This window comes from Saccopteryx leptura, chromosome 7, assembly GCF_036850995.1.
Source record: "Saccopteryx leptura isolate mSacLep1 chromosome 7, mSacLep1_pri_phased_curated, whole genome shotgun sequence".
Taxonomy (NCBI): Eukaryota; Metazoa; Chordata; class Mammalia; order Chiroptera; family Emballonuridae; genus Saccopteryx; species Saccopteryx leptura.
Genome location: NC_089509.1, coordinates 73,096,876 through 73,116,490, shown reverse-complemented (window position 1 = coordinate 73,116,490; position 19,615 = coordinate 73,096,876). Strand labels below are relative to the sequence as shown.

General features: G+C 39.7%; 1 protein-coding gene across 1 annotated transcript in view; it reads right to left on the bottom strand.

The window, feature by feature from the left end:
- Positions 1 to 5,653: 5,653 nt before the first annotated feature.
- Positions 5,654 to 19,615, bottom strand: part of FAM171B (family with sequence similarity 171 member B) — a 71,670-nt gene continuing 57,708 nt past the window's right edge. Inside the window, exons 5-8 of the mRNA XM_066345356.1 lie at positions 19,327 to 19,497; positions 16,019 to 16,135; positions 9,837 to 9,960; positions 5,654 to 9,600 (exon numbers count right to left, since the gene is read on the bottom strand). Coding sequence (XP_066201453.1) covers positions 8,259 to 9,600; positions 9,837 to 9,960; positions 16,019 to 16,135; positions 19,327 to 19,497 — 1,754 coding nt within the window. The 3' untranslated portion in view covers positions 5,654 to 8,258. The remainder of the gene's footprint in view (positions 9,601 to 9,836; positions 9,961 to 16,018; positions 16,136 to 19,326; positions 19,498 to 19,615) is intronic.

Here is a 19,615-nt window from a genome sequence, read left to right as displayed (position 1 = left end):
AGGCTGGTGAGGTACAAACCTTTGATTCTAGGAAACTCAGATAAGTCAGTGGTTTTGGAGAGCCCTGAATGGAAAGGGAAGTGTTTTCCCACTGTGTGTATTTCTTGCCCGCCACGTGGAAGCTAGGATTAAAGGTAATGGTCCAACAGTCCTTGGCTCCTTTGTTTCATTACCATCTGTCCGAATCAAATGCGAACCTGCACAGGCCAGGCGGCTGTGATGGTGGCCGTTGCTACTGGCTTTACAGGGGCAAAGCAGGGGTAATGGGGTGACGGAGTTATATTGAGTGGAATACTTGAATTTATGTTAACATAATAAATTAAAATTAATAAAAAAAAATTTTTTTAATTTTATAACAGTGTTGCTTTATCTTGGCTTCATAAAATCACCTTTTGACCTGAAAAAAAAATTTTTAATAGGTATACTGTAAGTAAATATACAATGAGACAGCTTAATTTTATCTGTACATTCTTTCTAAATCAGTTATGGATTTAATATCTTTTGAGACATTGCCATTATCTTAGATTTGAATTTGTTCACTCCATCAAAGTATTTTTACTTTCTTTTTTTTCTTAATACATTCTGCAAAGCCAATAGCCACGGCCACCATCAGAGCCACCTGGTCCATGCAGGTTCACATTTGATTCAGACAGATGGTAATGAAACAACGGAGCCAAGAACTGGTGGGCCATCGTTTTTATCCTACCTTGTACCAGGCGGGCAAGAAATACATACAGTGGGAAAACACTTCCCTTTCCATTCAGGGCTCTCCAAAGCCACTGACTTATCCGAGTTTCCTAGAATCAAAGGTTTCTAACTCACCAGACTTATTCATCTCTGTTCCCCATCTCCTTCACCCTCCCTGCACAAACTGGCTTCTCCTTCAGCACTCCACCATCTTGGCTGCTTCTCCTCTCCTCCACGTGGCCTTACTCTGTTCTCCTCCAGCATAGGCTCCTCCTAGAACGTAATCACTCTTTCCTTTAAAACCTTTTGGTGTGAAAGCCCTCCCCCAACACACATTAATATAATCACGCCCATCCCAAGCAAGAACGGCAACTAATATTATCACCTGGGCAACGGGCTTCCCCGTGGTAGCGCCATCTTTAAGAAAGTGAGCATAATATATTTTATCGGCCCAACACATTCACAATTATCTTTTTTTTTTTTAAGATTTTTCTTTTTAGAGAGCAGAGAAAGAAAGAGAAGGAGCAGAAGGCATCAACTCCCATATATGCCTTGAGGAGGCAAGCGCAGGGTTTCGAATGGGCAAACAACATTCTAGGTCAATGCTTTATCCACTGTGCCACCATAGGTCAGCCTTCTTTAACTACTTGTTTTTTTTGTTTGTTTGTTTTTGTTTTTTTTTACAGAGACAGAGAGAGAGTCAGAGAGAGGGATAGACAGGGACAGAGAGATGAGAAGCATCAATTATTAGTTTTTCATTGCGCATTGCAACACCTTAATTGTTCATTGATTGCTTTCTCATACATGCCTTGATCATGGGCCTTAGCAGACTGAGTAACCCCTTGCTGGAGCCAGCGACCTTGGGCTCAAGCTGGTGAGCTTTTGCTCAAACCAGATGAGCCCACGCTCAAGCTGGCGACCTCGGGGTCTCGAACCTGGGTCTTCTGCATCCCAGTCCGACGCTCTATCCACTGCGCCACCGCCCGGTCAGGCAACTACTTGTTTTCTTTATTTTAGGCTTCTGTAGTTTGAACTGTGGACTTAACCAAACGTTAAGCTCGTTCCACACACCCTCATATTGGCTATGAAGCTGAGTATTTGTACGCTTCCCACCCACCCCCCCCCACCTCACTTGCTTGACTAGAGGCAATTTACAGGCCCTTCCTCTCAGTCTTTGTTTGTTCTGAAGTTGGTTGATTTCAGTTATGCAGAGTGGAGGGTTTTCTGCACTTGGGAGAATTCTTGGGTTGCTTTGGAAATGTGATTTTGTATCAGAGGTATCTTTGATTTGCTAAGGACTTTGCCCTATAAATAAAGTGGTTTGGGGGTGGAGACTCGCTCTTGCAAGCTACCTGCGTTGCAGAGACCTCTCAATCCCATCATTTTTTGAGTTTATTTCTTCATTCCACATCATTCTCACTCAGGACCGGGACAATTACTAGCCACAAGGGTCCGCAGCAGACTTAGGTCCACTGAGTTAAGTTTTTTGTTTTTTAACATATTCTGAGTTTTATTAGAGAAAAATCATGTAGAAATCAATCACAATTTATAATACTAAATACCAAAGAGTTAATAAACTCAGTTGCAAATGATGGAAAAACATTTTCATTAAATATATATGTAGCACTTTTCTTAGGAAAAAAAATGTTATGATAACTATTTTCTTTCTGAAATAGCTAAGTTTAAAGATCACACCTATGGCCTGACCTGTGGTGGCGCAGTGGATCGGACTTTGACCTGGAATGCTGAGGTCACCGGTTCAAAACCCTGGGCTTGCCTGGCCAAGGCACATATGGGAGTTGATGCTTCCTGCTCCTTCCCCTTTCTCTCTCTCCTCTAAAAATGAATAAATAAAATTTAAAAAAAGAAAAAAGATCACAGCTATGGTGTTTGTCAAAACATTGCACTATTTTTCAGTTCTTGTTTGCTATAGTAGATGAACATCTTATTTGTTGACAAGTTCACGCTGAAAAATGTTTTGTTTTTCCCTTTGTTGACAAAACTTTTCCTGGCTGAACCCTGTTTTCAAACTATCCTTGCTATGGTTGTAAATAACCTTTTCCAGTCCTATAGGGATACCCCAATTTCCCAAATGATTTAGTCTTTTTTTTTTATTATTCAGGTTTACTAGAAGTTACATAATACAGGTATTGACTGTTTCTAATCCTTATAGACCTTATTAAAACACCAGACTAACTTCAGCCAGTCTGATTCAAAACAAACCAAGTAACTACATCCCCAGGAGTCTCTAGATTTATTACAGTTGAAAAACTTAATTTATCTCTAATATCCAGCATTCTGAAATAAATACTATTTATATTTTAAAACCTTGATTTCTAATTTAGATAACTTTTGAAAGATTTCTGTCCAGTAAATACGTTATTAACTTGTACTTTTACAGATACCTTATTGTTTTTTCATTTAGTGTTTATTAGTGAATTATTGGGGTGACTGAGGGTAGGCTTGAGAGGAGACCTGTATTTACTTTTCGTTATTAATTCTAAGCATCAGCAGGGCATCTAGGAGCCTTCCCATGCACCTCTGAATCAATCTTGGGAGTGGCTATCAGGGTAGTATCAGATCTTAGATCTGACGCAGGCAGTAGAGATTTGGGGAATTTCAGACGGTTGTTTGAAGCTACTGGTGGGTGAGATGTCCCAGGTGTAGAAATAAGATTTCCATTGATGCCATTAAATTATTATTTGTATAATTACTAAAAATATCTATTCTATTAATATCTAATTTTACAAATACACTGTATTTAAGTTGATGTATTTAAGTTGAAAAAAGTGACTTCAGTCTCTCCTTTTAAATTCCATAAACATGACTTTATCTTTACATCAAGTTGGGTATAAGTTTAATTCTGTAGTTGTAAAATCTTAAATAAGTGGTAAATATATATTTAATTCTTCTCATTACTATTGGCAAAGATCCAAATTAAAGTGTCTATTTCAATTCCAGTGGGGGGGGGAGTCATAATCTCTTGTAGCTGAGTGGATTCAGAACCCAATTCCCATTAGAACTGACCAAATAATATGGTTCTAGTTCCATGTTAGTTATGCAAAATGTGTAAAAATATGGCACCCAGGATAATGACTCTAAAAATATGCTAAAGTAAAAAATACAAATTACCTTAAGTATTGTTTAACAAAGGGGGTTGCTGACCAGGCGGTGGCGCAGTGGATAGAGCATTGGACTGGGATGCGGAGGACCCAGGTTTGGGACCCCGAGGTCGCCAGCTTGAGAGCGGGCTCATCTGGTTTATGCAAAGCTCACAAGCTTGAACCCAAGGTCACTGGCTTGAGCAAGGGGTGACTTGGTCTGCTGTAGCCCCGCGGTCAAGGCACATATGAGAAAGCAATGAATGAACAACTAAGGTGTCACAATGAAAAACTAATGACTGATGCGTCTCATCGCTCTCTGTTCCCCTCTGTCCCTATCTATCCCTCTGACTCTGTCAATGTAAATAAATAAATAATAAACAAACAAACAAACAAACACGGGGTCTTGAAGTAGATCTAACATTCCAAGTGTAAATAGCCTTTGTTATCATTTAGTCTTAGGTTTAAAGTCCAAAGAACTTTTTTCCAGCTGGGAAGGAGATATACCATTTTCTCACTTAGGTATTTTGGGATTTGCAGTTTATTTTACATTCTATCACATTATCTTAAGTATTCTCATTGGAGGAAAAAGTAATGTCTATACTAAGCTTTAATAGTAAAAATGTGAACTTTGGTGAATACGACATACAAAAAGAAATCAAAAAGTTCATTACATAAACAAAGGGTATTCAAATATATAATGTTTTACTAAAAGGAGTATAATAAATGAAAAGTAATAATTGAATATTCACTAAATTAAATGACAATTTAGAGTGGAACATTTTGTAGTTTACCCAAAGTAAATAATGCATCAAGTACATTTTTTAGATTTATTATCTTTAATGAACTATGTTTGACATTTTACAAATCTTCAGATTGTTTGTTTCAGCAGTAAATATAGTAGTAATGACATAAATATACACTGAAATGTAAGATTCCTCTGATGAAATACAAAATATAGAAACACCTGGAAACAGAGGGCAAAATGTCAACTCTAGGTCTGAGATGGAAATTAACATGGTCAATTCTTTACAAAGCCAGTGCATGGGAAAATGAGTAGCTCATTCCCTCTAATGAATACGTAACTTTGATCTTCACCTTTCTGGAACTTTGGGGGGATATTATTTGACCCACAGATCCCTAAAACTCTATAATGTGCCGATACCAAAGAACTCAAACACAGAGAAAGTGATCTGAATATGATTGCCAAAGCAAATAAGTGCTTTTATTCCTCAACATTTGTGATCTTGGTGTACTGTGTATTATAAAAGGGTATATAATCCCTATACAACTGCCTGTCATAAAAACGGATTTTATAAAGTCTCGATCTTAATATGTATTCAAAAATACATATAAGTGTGCTTTAGTAAACAAATCCATCAGTTAATTGAGGGATAACTTTGCTTTTAAGGTATATGTAAAGTATATACAAAGGCTCCACAAATGTTAATAATTTGTGACCAAAATTCTCTAGGTTTATATTTGCAAAAAGCTGGGTTGGTTTTCAATTTAAAAATTTAAGAAAGTTGTAAATATTGTAAGTTTATTATCACCTGGGTTAAGAAAAAGTAGATGGCTTCAGCTTTTTAACAGGAAATTTGTGAACTACTCAAAAATGAGAAGTTGCACATTTTTAATCATTAGAAAAGATAAATTGCCTATACTCCCAATTGAGAACAGAATATGCAGTGTATAAAAAAATAAGGTTTTATTCTGAAACCAAAGAAATGTATTTCTAGAAAAGCCCTTGGGGAGACATCTTTTCCTTTACACAGAATAAGTAGCATACCTTAATGATATACCCTTCTATCAACAAGTGTGTTCCGTTTCTAAGTAGAGAGATGAAATATTTTTACTTAAAGGTGGAAGAAATACACATTTAAAATCTTGAAGAAGCACAACATTTTCACTCTATCATTTTTAACTTCATTCCAACATAAACAATGTCTCAATATAAACTGGGTTGAAAAAAAGAATACACAGAAGAAATGCTACTTGCGTGCAAATTTCATTGTTCCAATGTGAAATGCTAGGTCTACATTTTTAAAAAAATAAAAACTGCACATCTACTTAATTTGGCTAACAAAGAAAATGCACATTTGAGATAGATGTTATCATATCCTTCTAATAAAGCAAGTCTTATATCAAAGGCACTTCAGCAGAGCACTAACTCCTTAACCTTTTCCAAGTCATTTTTTTATGCCACTTTTAGTGCATCTTTCTGTATAAGACCAATAAGAAGTTTCCTCTAATGTTGGGCCTTATCACTACACCTCACAAAAATAAATTTAACCTAGGTATTACCAAAACATTTACCTTGTCTATAGGTCAAGGTAAAAGATAGCAAACTTTTCCCTTGGTCTGTAAGTTCTTTGGGTTAATACAGAAAGAGAGCAGTCTCATCTGACAGGTTGGATGCTTCAGAAATGGTTACAGGAAAAAAACTGGCTGAAGTCTACTCTCTGGGGGAAAAGAGCTCTCCTTTCATTGTACATTCATTTATAATTTGACTAAAGCTAACGTGGCGCAATTTTGGTTCTTTCAACTTAGGTGCCTTGGGTCTCTACGCTGCTCTCATCTTGGTAGGAGGGTTGAGAAACAAAGCAATTTGGTTCCAATTTTCCCCCATGGAAAAAGGGAATCTGCTTCAGACAGTTGCCTTCATGGGAATTTAAAGAAAAATGGGATAAGTTGATGTTAATTAACAAAGAGATTTATTTTTAGGACATATGAATGATAATTCATTCAGATAGAAGACACAATTAAAAACAGCTGTTGAATGTTCAGTTCACACTGAATTCTTTGCCATAATGAAAAACAAATATGGACATATTACTTCAAAAACTGGGGGAGGGGTGTAGGGGTGAAGTATTGTAAAGGCTATAAGTGGGATTTAAGAAAAAACTTCTACTTTTGCCATGAAATTGAAACTGTTTTTCTCAAACATCTTTTATGAACATTAACAGAAAAAAAATCTATAGATACACCTAATATCCTAAAGCTATTTTAGTCTCAGGAAAATGGCATTTCTTTTTTAGCTCATCAACTTTAAAAAAAAAAAGAAATGTTTATTTCCTTCAGCTCTACATATTTTGTTAATTTTTAATGTTCATAAGAAACTCTCATTGTTTTTTAAAATTAAGTTTAATAGCAGTTTAGTGCCAAAAAATTTTTTTCATAGAAGACCTATCTTAAAACTGATTTTAGCTTACATGTATCAGTAAGTCTTAAAGATAAGTATTTCTGTTGTTTTCCCAGATTGGTGTCAAGTTCTCCTAGACAGCTAAGCTAAGCTCACTTCACTTTTGAGGGGAAAAGAAAATTTATAATAAAAATTTAATGAGCATTCATTTCTCAGATTATTTTTCTCAGTGAGAGGAAGGGAGGCAGATTCCTGCATGTGCCCAACCAGGATCCTCCCGGCTAGCCCACTAGGGAGCAATGCTCTGCCCATCAGGGGCATGGCTCCGTTGCTCAGCAATTGAGCTCTTATTAATAAGCACCTGAGGCAGAGGCCATGGAGCCATCCTCAGCACCTGGGGCCAACTCGCTCCAATCAAGCCATGGCTGCAGGAGCAGGAGGGAGAGAGAGGGGGAGAGAGGGGGGGGGGAGAGAGAGAGAGAGAGAGAGAGAGAAGGGAGAGGGGTGGAGAAGTAAATGGGTACTTTTCCTGTGTGCCCTGACTGGGAATCGAACATGGGACATCCACACACCAGGCCAACACTCTACCACTGAGCCAACTGGCCAGGGCCATTTCTTAGTTTTCTAAATAACAAATTACTACCTTATTATTTATTCTGTGACATTATATCCAAGAACAACCAAATTGCTGGAGTTCCCCTAAGCGTAAGCAGCTTCTTGCCCATTTTATATGAATATGGGATTTATTTGGGGTTGATAAAATATACATGCTGTTTATAGCAAAAAGAGAGAGAAAAAATGTTGTTTGGCCTTTAAAGTCTAGAATTACATCAATCCAGAACATTTATCAAGTTATTTTTCAAGTATAGGCAGTGGAGAACATAATAGTAATATTTCACAAGAATATGATGCCTGAAGAATACAGTTTCTAAATGTTTCACAGGGGTAGTCGTCAAAGCAGAGGCAACATTTTCAAATGGAAGCAACTTTAGGAGTACACATTTCACAAGGTTATTCTTAAGAGAGTCAGGGCTAAGATGGCTGGCTGAGCAACATTTTCAGGTAACGAACATCTTGAAGCTATTTTACATTCTGAACTCTTGGATACTTCAAATTCAGCACCCAAAAAGTAGTGAAAAGAATAGATCAGAAACAGCATCCCTTATCTTTCTCATTACAGAATTAACCACTTTACTGTTTACTCTGCTTGAGACATGTGCAGGGACCAATGCAATGCTCAGTCTCACCTTAAGAAGTTCATACGGCAGTTTACAACAAGAAGCAAGAAGAAACAGCATGAGAGAGCAGAGACACAACCATCCTTGGTGTTAGTTTATGGGGATCAGTGGCCGTTCCTCTCGCTTCCTCCAGATATTAGTTTTGCTATCTTTTTTGGTGAGTGGTGGTCTGCCTCTTTTTTTAGTGGGGGATGTATTGGCTTCAAAATCTTCACCTGTGCTTTTTCTTCCTGGGGACTCTTCCCCAGGGTGCTCCATGATAGCGCCACTCCCTCCATCTAGAATGTGCCTTAGAGCTGGGTCTTCGGGGGAGCAGACAGTGGTGCCGCTCTCACTACTGCTCAGGTCTAAATCTTCTAAGTAAAGAATCTTAGGCTGATGCATGCTTTTGATGAAAGTTTTCTCCCTCTCAAGTTTTCTACTCAAGTGATGCTCATTCATGTCCACCCCAGAGTCCAGACTTGTGTCATTGCTCTGGGTTCTCTTGCCCTTTTTCAGGTCTATAAAGGAGTGCCTCACTTGTGCAACCGGCTTTCCATCAAGAGACACAAACCAGGCTCTGGGATGTGGAGAGGGCTTTCCTTTGGACAGCTCCAGGAGGGTCTGTTCTGAAATTCCTTGAAGCTCTGATGAAAAGGGAGTCATTACAACAGCTTCATTTAGTGTTCCAGGAACAGAAACAGATTCTAGTAAGCTGTTTGAATACCGGCTCCAGTCGGAAGTTTGGGATGGCAAGCTCTGTTGACCTTCAAGTGGGATGTTCTCTTCTCTGGCATCTGGAGGCTGCGTATGAGAATGCATTGGCATTTTGGGCAATGTCTGTGTAAAGTTCTCTCTATTTACTGGTTCCATCAATTGGCCATAGACTAACTGTCCCTTTCTAGGCAAAGTAGCTGACTTAGCAGTATGTAACTGCTCTGGAGTGGAGAAAAGGTCGGATGTTTGAAGGATGGCAATGGGTGGGCTATAGATGTGCATGAGCTGCTCAGGGATGTGCGAGCGCCCGTATACCTCTTCATTACCTGTGAGATACCTCTTCTCCTCTTGAGCATCACCTAGAGACGACAGATTGTTGTTCATATGTTTAGGTTGTTTGGCCCCAACACTGGACTCCAAGGACTGCGTTGGGTTTCTTAAGTAATTATTTGGATTGGCTGACAGAAATGAAACATCTTCATTGTAAATTTTAAAATTGTCCCGAGTTTTTACCATGGAAACTCTTTCTTCGGCCTCTGTCTTTGATAGTTCCTTTTTTTGCGGGCTGTATGAGGAATTTTTGGCATTAAAAAACTGTGATTTGTCCTCAGCTTTTAATGCAACTTTGACTGAACTGATGTGATTTATGTGTGTTGTTGAAGTTGTCTGGTCTCTCTTGAGGACTTCAAGTTTAGTAGTATTTCTTCCTCTTTTCTGCGGAGTACCACACTTATCCCTAGAGTAGAAGAGAAGGCAAACAATGTTTACAACTTATAATCAAGGAGGTTCATTTAAATATTTAACCCACAACATATACATTAGATAAGGCAATGCTGTTAGAATATATTTTTATTTTAATCTACATATTATAAAGAACCCTTTGATATCTACAAATTTTGTAATACACAGAGCATACTGACGATACTATAATTTGATAAGTTTTTGGGTATGTACACATTAATATTTTCTTACCTGCAATAACAAAGAAGCACGGCAAAAAATCCAATGACAATGACCATCGTCCCTCCTAATATGGCTGAGAGAAACACTGTGTGGTAGGCAGTTATGTCCTTTGAGTCTCCATTTATACCTGAACCTAAATGGTTCAATACAAACAAAAAAATATATGTATTTTAGATCAAAATTCCCACTATGTCTTCTCTTTGGTGAGGCAGACTGAATATGTGTACAAACTTGTATTTGTTTGATCCCCTCCAAAGACAGGCTTCTGGTGGGTGAAGGACACCCTCTCTACCCTTTGGGCTTAACCAGCTGACTTGCTCTGCCCAGTGAAATGTGGGCACCTTAAAGGAGGTTGCATGATATGACCCTGTCGTCTTAGAGGACCATATAAGGGCATATACCCAGGTTCTGGAATGAGAAGAAGTGTTGAACTGAGCAAAGCCAAGCCCAACAGTCATGAAATGTAAGCAATACACAAATGTTCACCATTATCAGCCACTGAGATAGCGGATTTGTTATTGCAGCAATGGCTGTTATAGACATTGGTACCAAAATGATGAAATGTTGCTCTAACAAAACCCTAAAAGCCCTGGCTGGTTGGCTCAGTGGTAGAAGTGTTGGCCTGGCATGCAGGAATCCCGGGTTCAATTCCCAGCCAGGGCACACAGGAGAAGCGCCCATCTGCTTCTCCACCCTTCCCCCTCTCCTTCCTCTCTGACTCTGTCTTCCCCTCCCACAGCCAAGGCTCCACTGGAGCAAAGTTGGCTCAGGCACTGAGGATGGCTCTGTGGCTTCTGCCTCAGGCACTAGAATGGCTCTGGTTGCAACAGAGCGAAGCCCCAGATGGACAGAGCATCGCCCCCTGGTGGGCGTGCTGGGTGGATCCCCGTCAGGCACATGCGGGAGTCTGTCTGACTGCCACCCTGTTTCCAACTTCAGAAAATACAAAAAAAACCCAAAAACCCTAAAATATGTGACGCTGGCCTCAGCCCAGTGAGCAGTGAGGAAATTATTTCAGCAAGGCAGCAAAAATGGTAACCCAAGTTATGTAGAAGCAAAATATATGGTGGCAAAAACTGGGAGAAAATACTTTCAATTAACTTGAGCTTTGTGCAAAGAGGTTTTGAGGTAGAATATCAGTAGTGAATCTGGACTGTTACTAGCTGGGTTCAATTAAAAAGAAAATTGAAAGATAAATTCAAAAAAAAATTTGCCAAAGCAAATGGGCGAAAGGACTAGAGAGAATCCTAAAATTCTGGGACTTGAAGGATTAAAAGTTCCAACTCCTTCGGCCTGGTCTGTAGGGCAAGAGGATGCCATGATCCCAGTAAGCCGAGCCCAGCAGATGCACAGCTGACCCACCATCCCCCGAATGACAGAGCACAGAGATACAGTGCTGCTGTGAAAAGCTTAGCAGCAGTAAAAGCTGACAAATACGCTAAAATGACAAACATGAGCTATTAAGACTCTGCATGAAAATCAATGCTACTGGGCAACTCATCTTGCAGTAATCTTTTTAGTATCACTAAAACTTCAGTTTGTTCAAAAAATGTATATAACAATTCTACTGATCAGTATTAACTAGATTATAATATGTATCCAGAGTGATAAAATGACAATGGTGAGACAACAGATTTTCTGGTAATCTACCTGAAATAAACCTCCAAAATGAGACTCTCTCCTTCACTAAGGACATTGGAAGGGCCTGGGATCATGGGGTCTTTCAATCTATCCTTTATATCAGGGGTCCCCAAACTTTTTACACAGGGGGCCAGTTCACTGTCCCTCAGACCGTTGGAGGGCCAGACTATAAAAAAAAACAACTATGTACAAATCCCTACGCACACTGCACATATCTTATTTTAAAGTAAAAAAACAAAACGAGAACAAATACAATATTTAAAATAAAGAACAAGTAAGTTTAAATCAACAAACTGACCAGTATTTCAATGGGAACTATGCTCCTCTCACTGACCACCAATGAAAGAGGTGCCCCTTCCAGAAGTGCAGCGGGGGCCAGATAAATGGCCTCAGGGGGCCGCATGCGGCCCGTGGGCCGTAGTTTGGGGACCCCTGCTTTATATTTTATAACATTTTACAAAAGTAAAGTAACAATAATAGTGAAGGATTTGGAGAGGCAGCATTGTAGATATGCATACAGACTTTGGAGCCAGAGTGCCTGAAATGGAATCCTGGCCTCACCATTTATATCTTGGGCAAGTTTCATTTCTTTGTATCTCAGTTTATATCTGTCACATCTATCCCATGTGGGTGGTTTAGGATTAAATGAGTTAATGCTTATAAAACGGAACAGGGCTTAGCACACGATAAGCACTCAGTGAGTGTTGGCTATACTACACTGTTACATGACTTCAAAGTTATATACAAACAGGCACTCCAGAATTGGCCACACTTTCATATATGATGAGCAGTAATAAAGTGTTTATCATAGCTAATAGGCAACCAAGTACAATATTACATAATATAAAATTTCTCCAAACCAAAAAGAAATACCAGTAACAATTCTATCTGTGGATTCTCATTCGAGATCCAAAGCTGTGAAGAAGTAAGTTTTGATTATAACCGGGTGAAATTCAGCTTCTGCTCCTAAAACTGTAAGAGTGTAGCCTGACCAGGCGGTGGCACAGTGGATAGAGTGTTGGCCTGGGATGCAGAGGACCCAGGGTTGAAACCCCAAGGTTGCCAGCTTGAGCGCGGGATCATAAACATGACGACCCTATGGTCGCTGGCTTGAATAAGGGGTCACTGGCTCTGCTGTAGCCCCGGTCAAGGAACATATGAGAAAACAATCAATGAACGATTAAAGTGCCTCAACAATGGGTTGATGCTTCTCATCTCTCTCTCACCCTTCCTGTCAGTCCCCGTCTGTTTCTCTCTCTCTCTCTCATTGCAAAAAAAAAAAAAAAAAAAGCGCATATATATTTCCACAATAGAATAATGCTAGCAGTTTTCACTCCACAGGATTCCAGTGAAACTCACTTTTGGGTTTACCCAAATCCTATATGTACAACAGCAAAAAATTATGCACCTGCATGTGTGTGGGGGGGGTGGGGGGGTGGGTGTGTCCTCCTAGAAGGGGTTAGAAAGGTAGAAAATTACAATATGTTTTAAAATTGAAATACATGTGAAAACAATATATATATATTTTTTTACAGAGACAGAGAGAGAGAGTCAGAGAGAGGGATAGATAGGGACAGACAGGAACAGAGAGAGATGAGAAGCATCAATCATCAGTTTTTCATTGTGGCACTTTAGTTGTTCATTGATTGCTTTCTCATATGTGCCTTGACCGTGGGGCTACAGCAGACCAAGTAACCCCTTGCTCAAGCCAGCGACCTTGCATCCAAGCTGCTGAGCTTTGCTCAAACTAGCCCACGCTCAAGATGACGACCTCAAGGTCTCGAACCTGGGTCCTCCGCATCCCAGTCTGACACTCCACCCACTGTGCCACTGCCTGGTCAGGTGAAAACAAATATTTAAAAACATTAATAAGCTCTTGTTTATTAAACTCTATACTCACCGCCTTACCTAGAACAATCTATGACAAACTAATTTCTTGCACTTTATAATATTTTTTTTCAAGGAATTCTTAATTCTGTTTAAGATTTTAAAACCAGATTTAGATATTAAATTACTATTAAAGTAGCTCAGCACAGTAACTAGCCCATCAGAGGACCACCGTTTGTACAGTAACACAGTCTAAAACGTCTTGAAATATTGGGGATCATCATCTCCAATTCCTACTGTTTAGAAACAAAAAAAACTAATATTCAGATAAGTACCTATTTCAAATTCACCCGGTTAGTTACTGGCAAAGCCAGAGCTACAACCAAATTATCAATATTTGTAGTATAGTGTTCCTGAGACTGTTATATGCTTGCAGAATAAAAGCACCACCAGTAGATATCTAGTTCAAACTAAATGGGAATCCCACACTTCTATTTCACTACTCTGATTCACACAAAATCTTTTCTAGCATATAAGCTGAAACAAAAATCATATTATATCATCTATTAATTGGTTGTTTCAGGTATATGTTTAGTGGAAGGTACACTTCTATAAGATTCAAGTGCTCCTTAGGCTACTTTTATTAGAAATGAAAGAACTTGGATTTAGTTGAGTTGAAGTATTACATTAAATATTAATTGTTCTTTTTCATCAATATTTCATTATAGTTGCAAATCTGGAATAGGATAAGGCCAGACAGCTGGCAAGACTGCATGATATTTTGCATCATGAAGAACAAAAGTAACCACCCCCTGGTTTCTGAATAATAATCTCGTAAGTACCAAGTTCAAAATAGAAACAGAGAGAACATCTCTTTTGATCAATTATAGTTAATGGCATATACTTCTATTACAATCCTAAATTTGGCTTTATCAAAAAAAAAGTCTTGTTACTTGCAGTTTAAAATCCAAAGGTTAACAAACAAAAAAAAATGAATATTAAAAAGGTTTCAGCCTGACCAGGCGGTGGCACAGTGGACAGAGCGTCGGACTGGGATGCAGAGGACCCAGGTTCGAGACCCCAAGGTCGCTAGCTTGAGCGCGGGTTCATCTGGTTTGAGCAAAAGCCCACCAACTTGGACCCAAGGTCGCTGGCTCCAGCAAGGGGTTACACTTGGTCTGCTGAAGGCCCGCGGTCAAGGCACATATGAGAAAGCAATCAATGAACAACTAAGGTGTTGCAAGTGTTACAATGCGTAATGAAAAACTAATGATTGATGCTTCTCATCTTTCTCCATTCCTGTCTGTCTGTCCCTGTCTATCCCTCTCTCTAACTCACTCTGTCTCTGTAAAAAAGGAAGGAAGGAAGGAAGGAAAGGAGTGAGGGAGGGAGGGAGGGAGGGAGGGAGGGAGGGAGGGAGGAAGGGAAAGAAGAGAAAGAAAAGAAAGAAAAAAGAAAAGAAAAGAAAAGAAAAGAAAGAAAGAGGTTTTAAAAAATGTTTTCCGAAAAACTGAGTGTCTTCAAGTTAATAGCCATAATAAAGTTAGATGCTAGAATGCTGCATGGAAACATCGTAAATTCTCTGACACATGATTAGGGATGAAGGAATGACGTGCATCTAGCTTTCCTCCTCTCCCCAAACTTCACTTGAAAGGGCAAAGTTTTGCATTGTTTTTGGAGATTATAAACATGCAAGTTAAAGAAGGATGAGGTAAGAGACAAGAGCAAGATGCTGAAGGCCAGAAAGTTAACTTAGCAATGCCGGCAGCGGGGAAAGTCAAGCTACAACTCGGTTTACACCAGCCACCGCCCGAAAGGCCCACAAAGTGGCGGCGGCCCAAGGTGCCACCAGTCTATACTACAACAGATGAGACGGATTGTTTTTTAAAGAAAACTGAAGGGATAAAATATGCAATGTTTGAGTATTTTGAGAGTTACACAACTCAAAGATAAATGTAGAATTTTCTTAGGTACAAATGATAGATAAATTTCATACCATGTTAAATCTAGAAAAATGAAATACTCTTTTCTCCCAGAGTATGAATATATCATCCCTAGTGGATAATTCTTAGTTTTTGTCCACCTCTGTTCAAATGTCAAGCCAATCTTTTTTGGGCGTTATCACTTGTGTTGGGAACAGTCTGGGAACACTATTATTATTCAGCAGCCTTCCAAGGGGTGTGTTCATGACCCAAGTCTAGGCCAACCGAATTCTTCATCCCCAGACTGATCAGGAACAGTGTGAGGAAAGGGCTGCAGAGTTGGAGTCAGCCATCATGCAGCAGTAATCTAGTGAAGACCGTCAAGGAGGCCTGTTAACTGGGCCTTCTGGGATTTCTGCCTTTTAGAATTCTCCAGCCTTCTCTAGCATCCTATATTCTAATATTATTTATTTTAATTATCCAAAATCTGTTCCTGCTCCCTGCAACTGAATGCCCTGATCCAGGGAGAATTCATTCACAAAAAGTAAACTAAGAAAAGAAAATACTTGATTTAAACAAACTTCCTACTTTATCAGACACTGTAGCTATAAGAGACCGTAAAGTTCATGGAGCCTGCTCTTCTCTTACACATGAAAAAAATAAAGTTGAGATCCAGACCCTAGAAGCCTTTTTCCAGGGACATACAGGAGTTAAATGGCAAGGCTTACAATCGAGAGTTGCGGCTATCAATCCCAATACAACTACAGGGTTTTTAAAAAATTATTTTTTATTTTTACAAACCTCTAGTTTCTGGAAGTGGAGCTGCTATCCAGTAGCCCAAATGTGGTGCATTATATGTCCAAATTAAATGGTAATTATGTTCCTTGACCGTTCCCTGGCCATGATTTATCCAAGTGCCTAAAAAGAAAGATAAGTAAAAACACCAAGCAGTTATCAATAATGTTTCTTTAGGGTTGACAGGAATTTGCTGAGATTCATGTATAAAATGCCTTGCAGAACTTTTTCAAAAATTATGAAAACTGGAGCAATGTATTACCATGGGATTATAAATAAAGGATATAGGCACATTTAAGGAAATCACGACTTTCCAAATAATGTTTAAATTGTGCCTATTGAGGCATATCTTAAGGATGTGAGTAGTAATATCAGTATCAATAGGTGGTTATTTGTCACCTGTTCTGGGATTCTGATTAAACAGTTATAGTGTATACAGTGATAAATCAATTCAAAAATTTTGTCCTTGGAAGGTACATTAGACACAAGGGCCTTTGCCAGAGGGAACAATCAGAAATCAGGACTCAAAGCAGAGCAGCCATTCTTCTTTAAGTATTTTAAAATAACTTTCTCATTCAACATGTAAGGAAAATGAGATCCAAATAAGGGAGCGGTTCAGAAATCACACAGCTGGTAAACGGGCTAAAATCCAAGTCTTAGAGTTCTTAATTCAATGATTTACAACAGTACACTACTGTGATATTATGATTTATAATAAGAAATATATATTTGGTCTTAGTCCTCAGTCCTGGCACAGAGCTCTTAAAATCCTCCGACCTTCCTAAGTGAGAGGACCCAAAAAGGTGAAAAGAGTGTCTTTTGTTATTTGTAACAAGCCACTTTCAACCACACTTGAGTTTGTTAATGAGGCAGTTTTAGGAAAATCTCCAAGGCTGAGGGGCTGGTTGTCAAGGAAACTAACCAAGTGATTAGAGGGGCTGGACCTTTCAGTACCATGTCACACAGAGGAACAGGGACAGGAGATTGCGTTCCATCACCAATGGTCCATAATGTAACCAGTCATGCCGACGAATGAAGCCTGCATAAAAATCTTGAACTACGGGGTCCCAAGAGCAGAACCGGTGAGCACATCAAGGAGCTGCAAGGGCGAGGTACTCAGAGGAGAGGGCATGGAAGTTTGGGCTTCTTCCCCCAGCCCCTGCCCTATGCACCTTTTCTACCTGGCTTTTTCTTCGTTCTATCCTCTTATAATACACTGGTTAATCTGTTTTGCTGTGAGCTGTCCTAGCAAAGTACTGACCTCAAAGAGAGGTCATGGAGACCTCCAATTTATAGCCAGTTGGTCAGAAGCACAGGTGGCAAACTGGGCTTGTGATTGACATCTGAGAAGGAAGGGCGGTCTTGTGGGACTAAGCCCTAAACCTGTGGGATCTGATGCAAAGTCCAGATAGACAGCGTCTGAACTGAACTGGAAAATACTCAGCTGGTTCCTGAGAACTGCTCAGTGTGGGACTGACACTCCCATCTCTGAGGACCAGAAGTGAGTGCTGAGCACAGAATGGCGTGTTGAGATTAAAAGGTTTCCCTGTGGATGACAAAGGTATATTATAATAAATCCTAAATTCCTCATTGGGCAGGTAAAGTGGGTAGTCTCATCCCCAGGCCTATAATTTCTTTATTGAAAGGTTTTTAAGAAAGCCCTGTCCATTGTTTCGGGGCCACTAGTTAACACACCTTTGAAATGCCAAAAGTAACACCCCTCCAAAGCATAACTACCCTCAAGAAAACACATAATCTTGTAATGCAGTCTCTACCTTGCTCTACCACCCTCATGTAAAATCCTCTTATTTTCCCTCAAATGAATAAAAGAAATTGCAAGCTGTTCTCCGAAGCATCTGAAATCTTGCTTCCAAGCAACTGTAATCCATTTTTGGCTCAAATCAACTCTTAAAAAATCTTCTACAGGTCTGGACATTGTTATCATTTATCGGCACAGTGACGGCAGGAGTCCCAAGAAGCCCACCACGCAGGACCGCTCTGTGGAGCCTGACCCGGTGCAAGATACAAGCGAGACCCACTATGACCCACCAACTTTCTACTTCAAAATCCAGTGAACTTGGTTGAGTCTTCTCTGAGAATTCTGGGTCTCCTTACTTTAAGTAGCAGGTCCAAGACTTAATCTGAGCTGTTTTTAGAAAATCCCCAAGGTGGGTAAGAGTTGAAATATCCCAAGGAAAGGAGAAGAAAAATGGGCTGTGCTTTTATTTATTTATTTATTATTTATTTATTTTTTTTTAATTAAAAAAATTTTTTTCTGAAGTTGGAAACGGGGAGGCAGTCAGACAGACTCCCACTCCTGCATGCGCCCGACTGGGATCCACCCGGCATGCCCACCAGGGGGCGATGCTCTGCCCATCCAGGCGTTGCTCTGTTGCAACCAGAGCCATTCTAGCGCCTGAGGCAGAGGCCACAGAGCCATCCTCAGCGCCCGGGCCAACTTTGCTCCAATGGAGCCTTGGCTGTGGGAGGGGAAGAGAGAGATAGAGATGAAGGAGAGGGGGAGGGGTGGAGAAGCAGATGGGCACTTCTCCTTTGTGCCCTGGCCGGGAATCGAACCCGGGACACCTGCACGCCAGGCTGACGCTCTACCATTGAGCCAACTGGCCAGGGCTTGGGCTGTGCTTTTAATTGGATTGCTTACTAGGCGCCTGAACAAAGTCTTTGCTGGTTAGATGAGAATGAACTCTTTATCTATAAAGAAAAAGGACATTTCTCCAACTCAAGTAGCCAATGGGATAATGCCAGTTGTTGCAGACCCCCAAATCCGGAGTGGTGGATGTGGGTGCTGCAAGGTGTCCAGTGTGGTAACACACGCGATCATGGAGAAGCCGGCTGGAGCCTCAGAGAGAAAGCAGGGTGGCCCAGAGTGGGTTAGCCCTGAGAAAGGGGCCCATGCCTTGGAAGCTGGGCAGTTCTGGCGGCATCAGGTAAGCTCTTGCTCACACAGGAAGGTAAGTAAATAAGCTATTTGTTCATATAATATAGTGGCATAATTTTCCCCAGAGTTGTATTACATTAATCAAAGTGGGGCCAATTTTGGTGGTTGAAAAAGTACTTAAAATTCTAACATTACTGATTTAATTGCTCTACTAAAGCTAAAACAGTCAAATATAAACTATAGTTGTTTTCAAAAATAAGGCATATTAAATTTTATTCTATATATATTAAAATATAGAAGTTTCATTCCTCAATTATATCTAAATAAGGCTGAAAAAATAAGAACATAGGAACATATTTCTAAGCTCAAACATTAAAAGAAAAATATTCAGAATATTTTCATCTAATTCACATACCTGTGTTCATATCAAATGTCCAGGCAGGTATATGATCCCCTGCACTTAAATCATTTGTATGTAAAAGGGGGAGAGAAACTTGAATAGAGCCATCCACCTTTAATTCTTTCCCTCCAGAATATATCTTCACACATATTGCGGCAAGAGGAGTTAATTCAATGCTTTCAAAACCTACAAGAGACAGTTTATTAAAATCTTACATAAAACACAGGTTGTAGTGACATATTAATAACAAATTAATATGGGCCTAAATTATATAGTTTCTCCAGTTCAGCCAGTGCTATCCTTT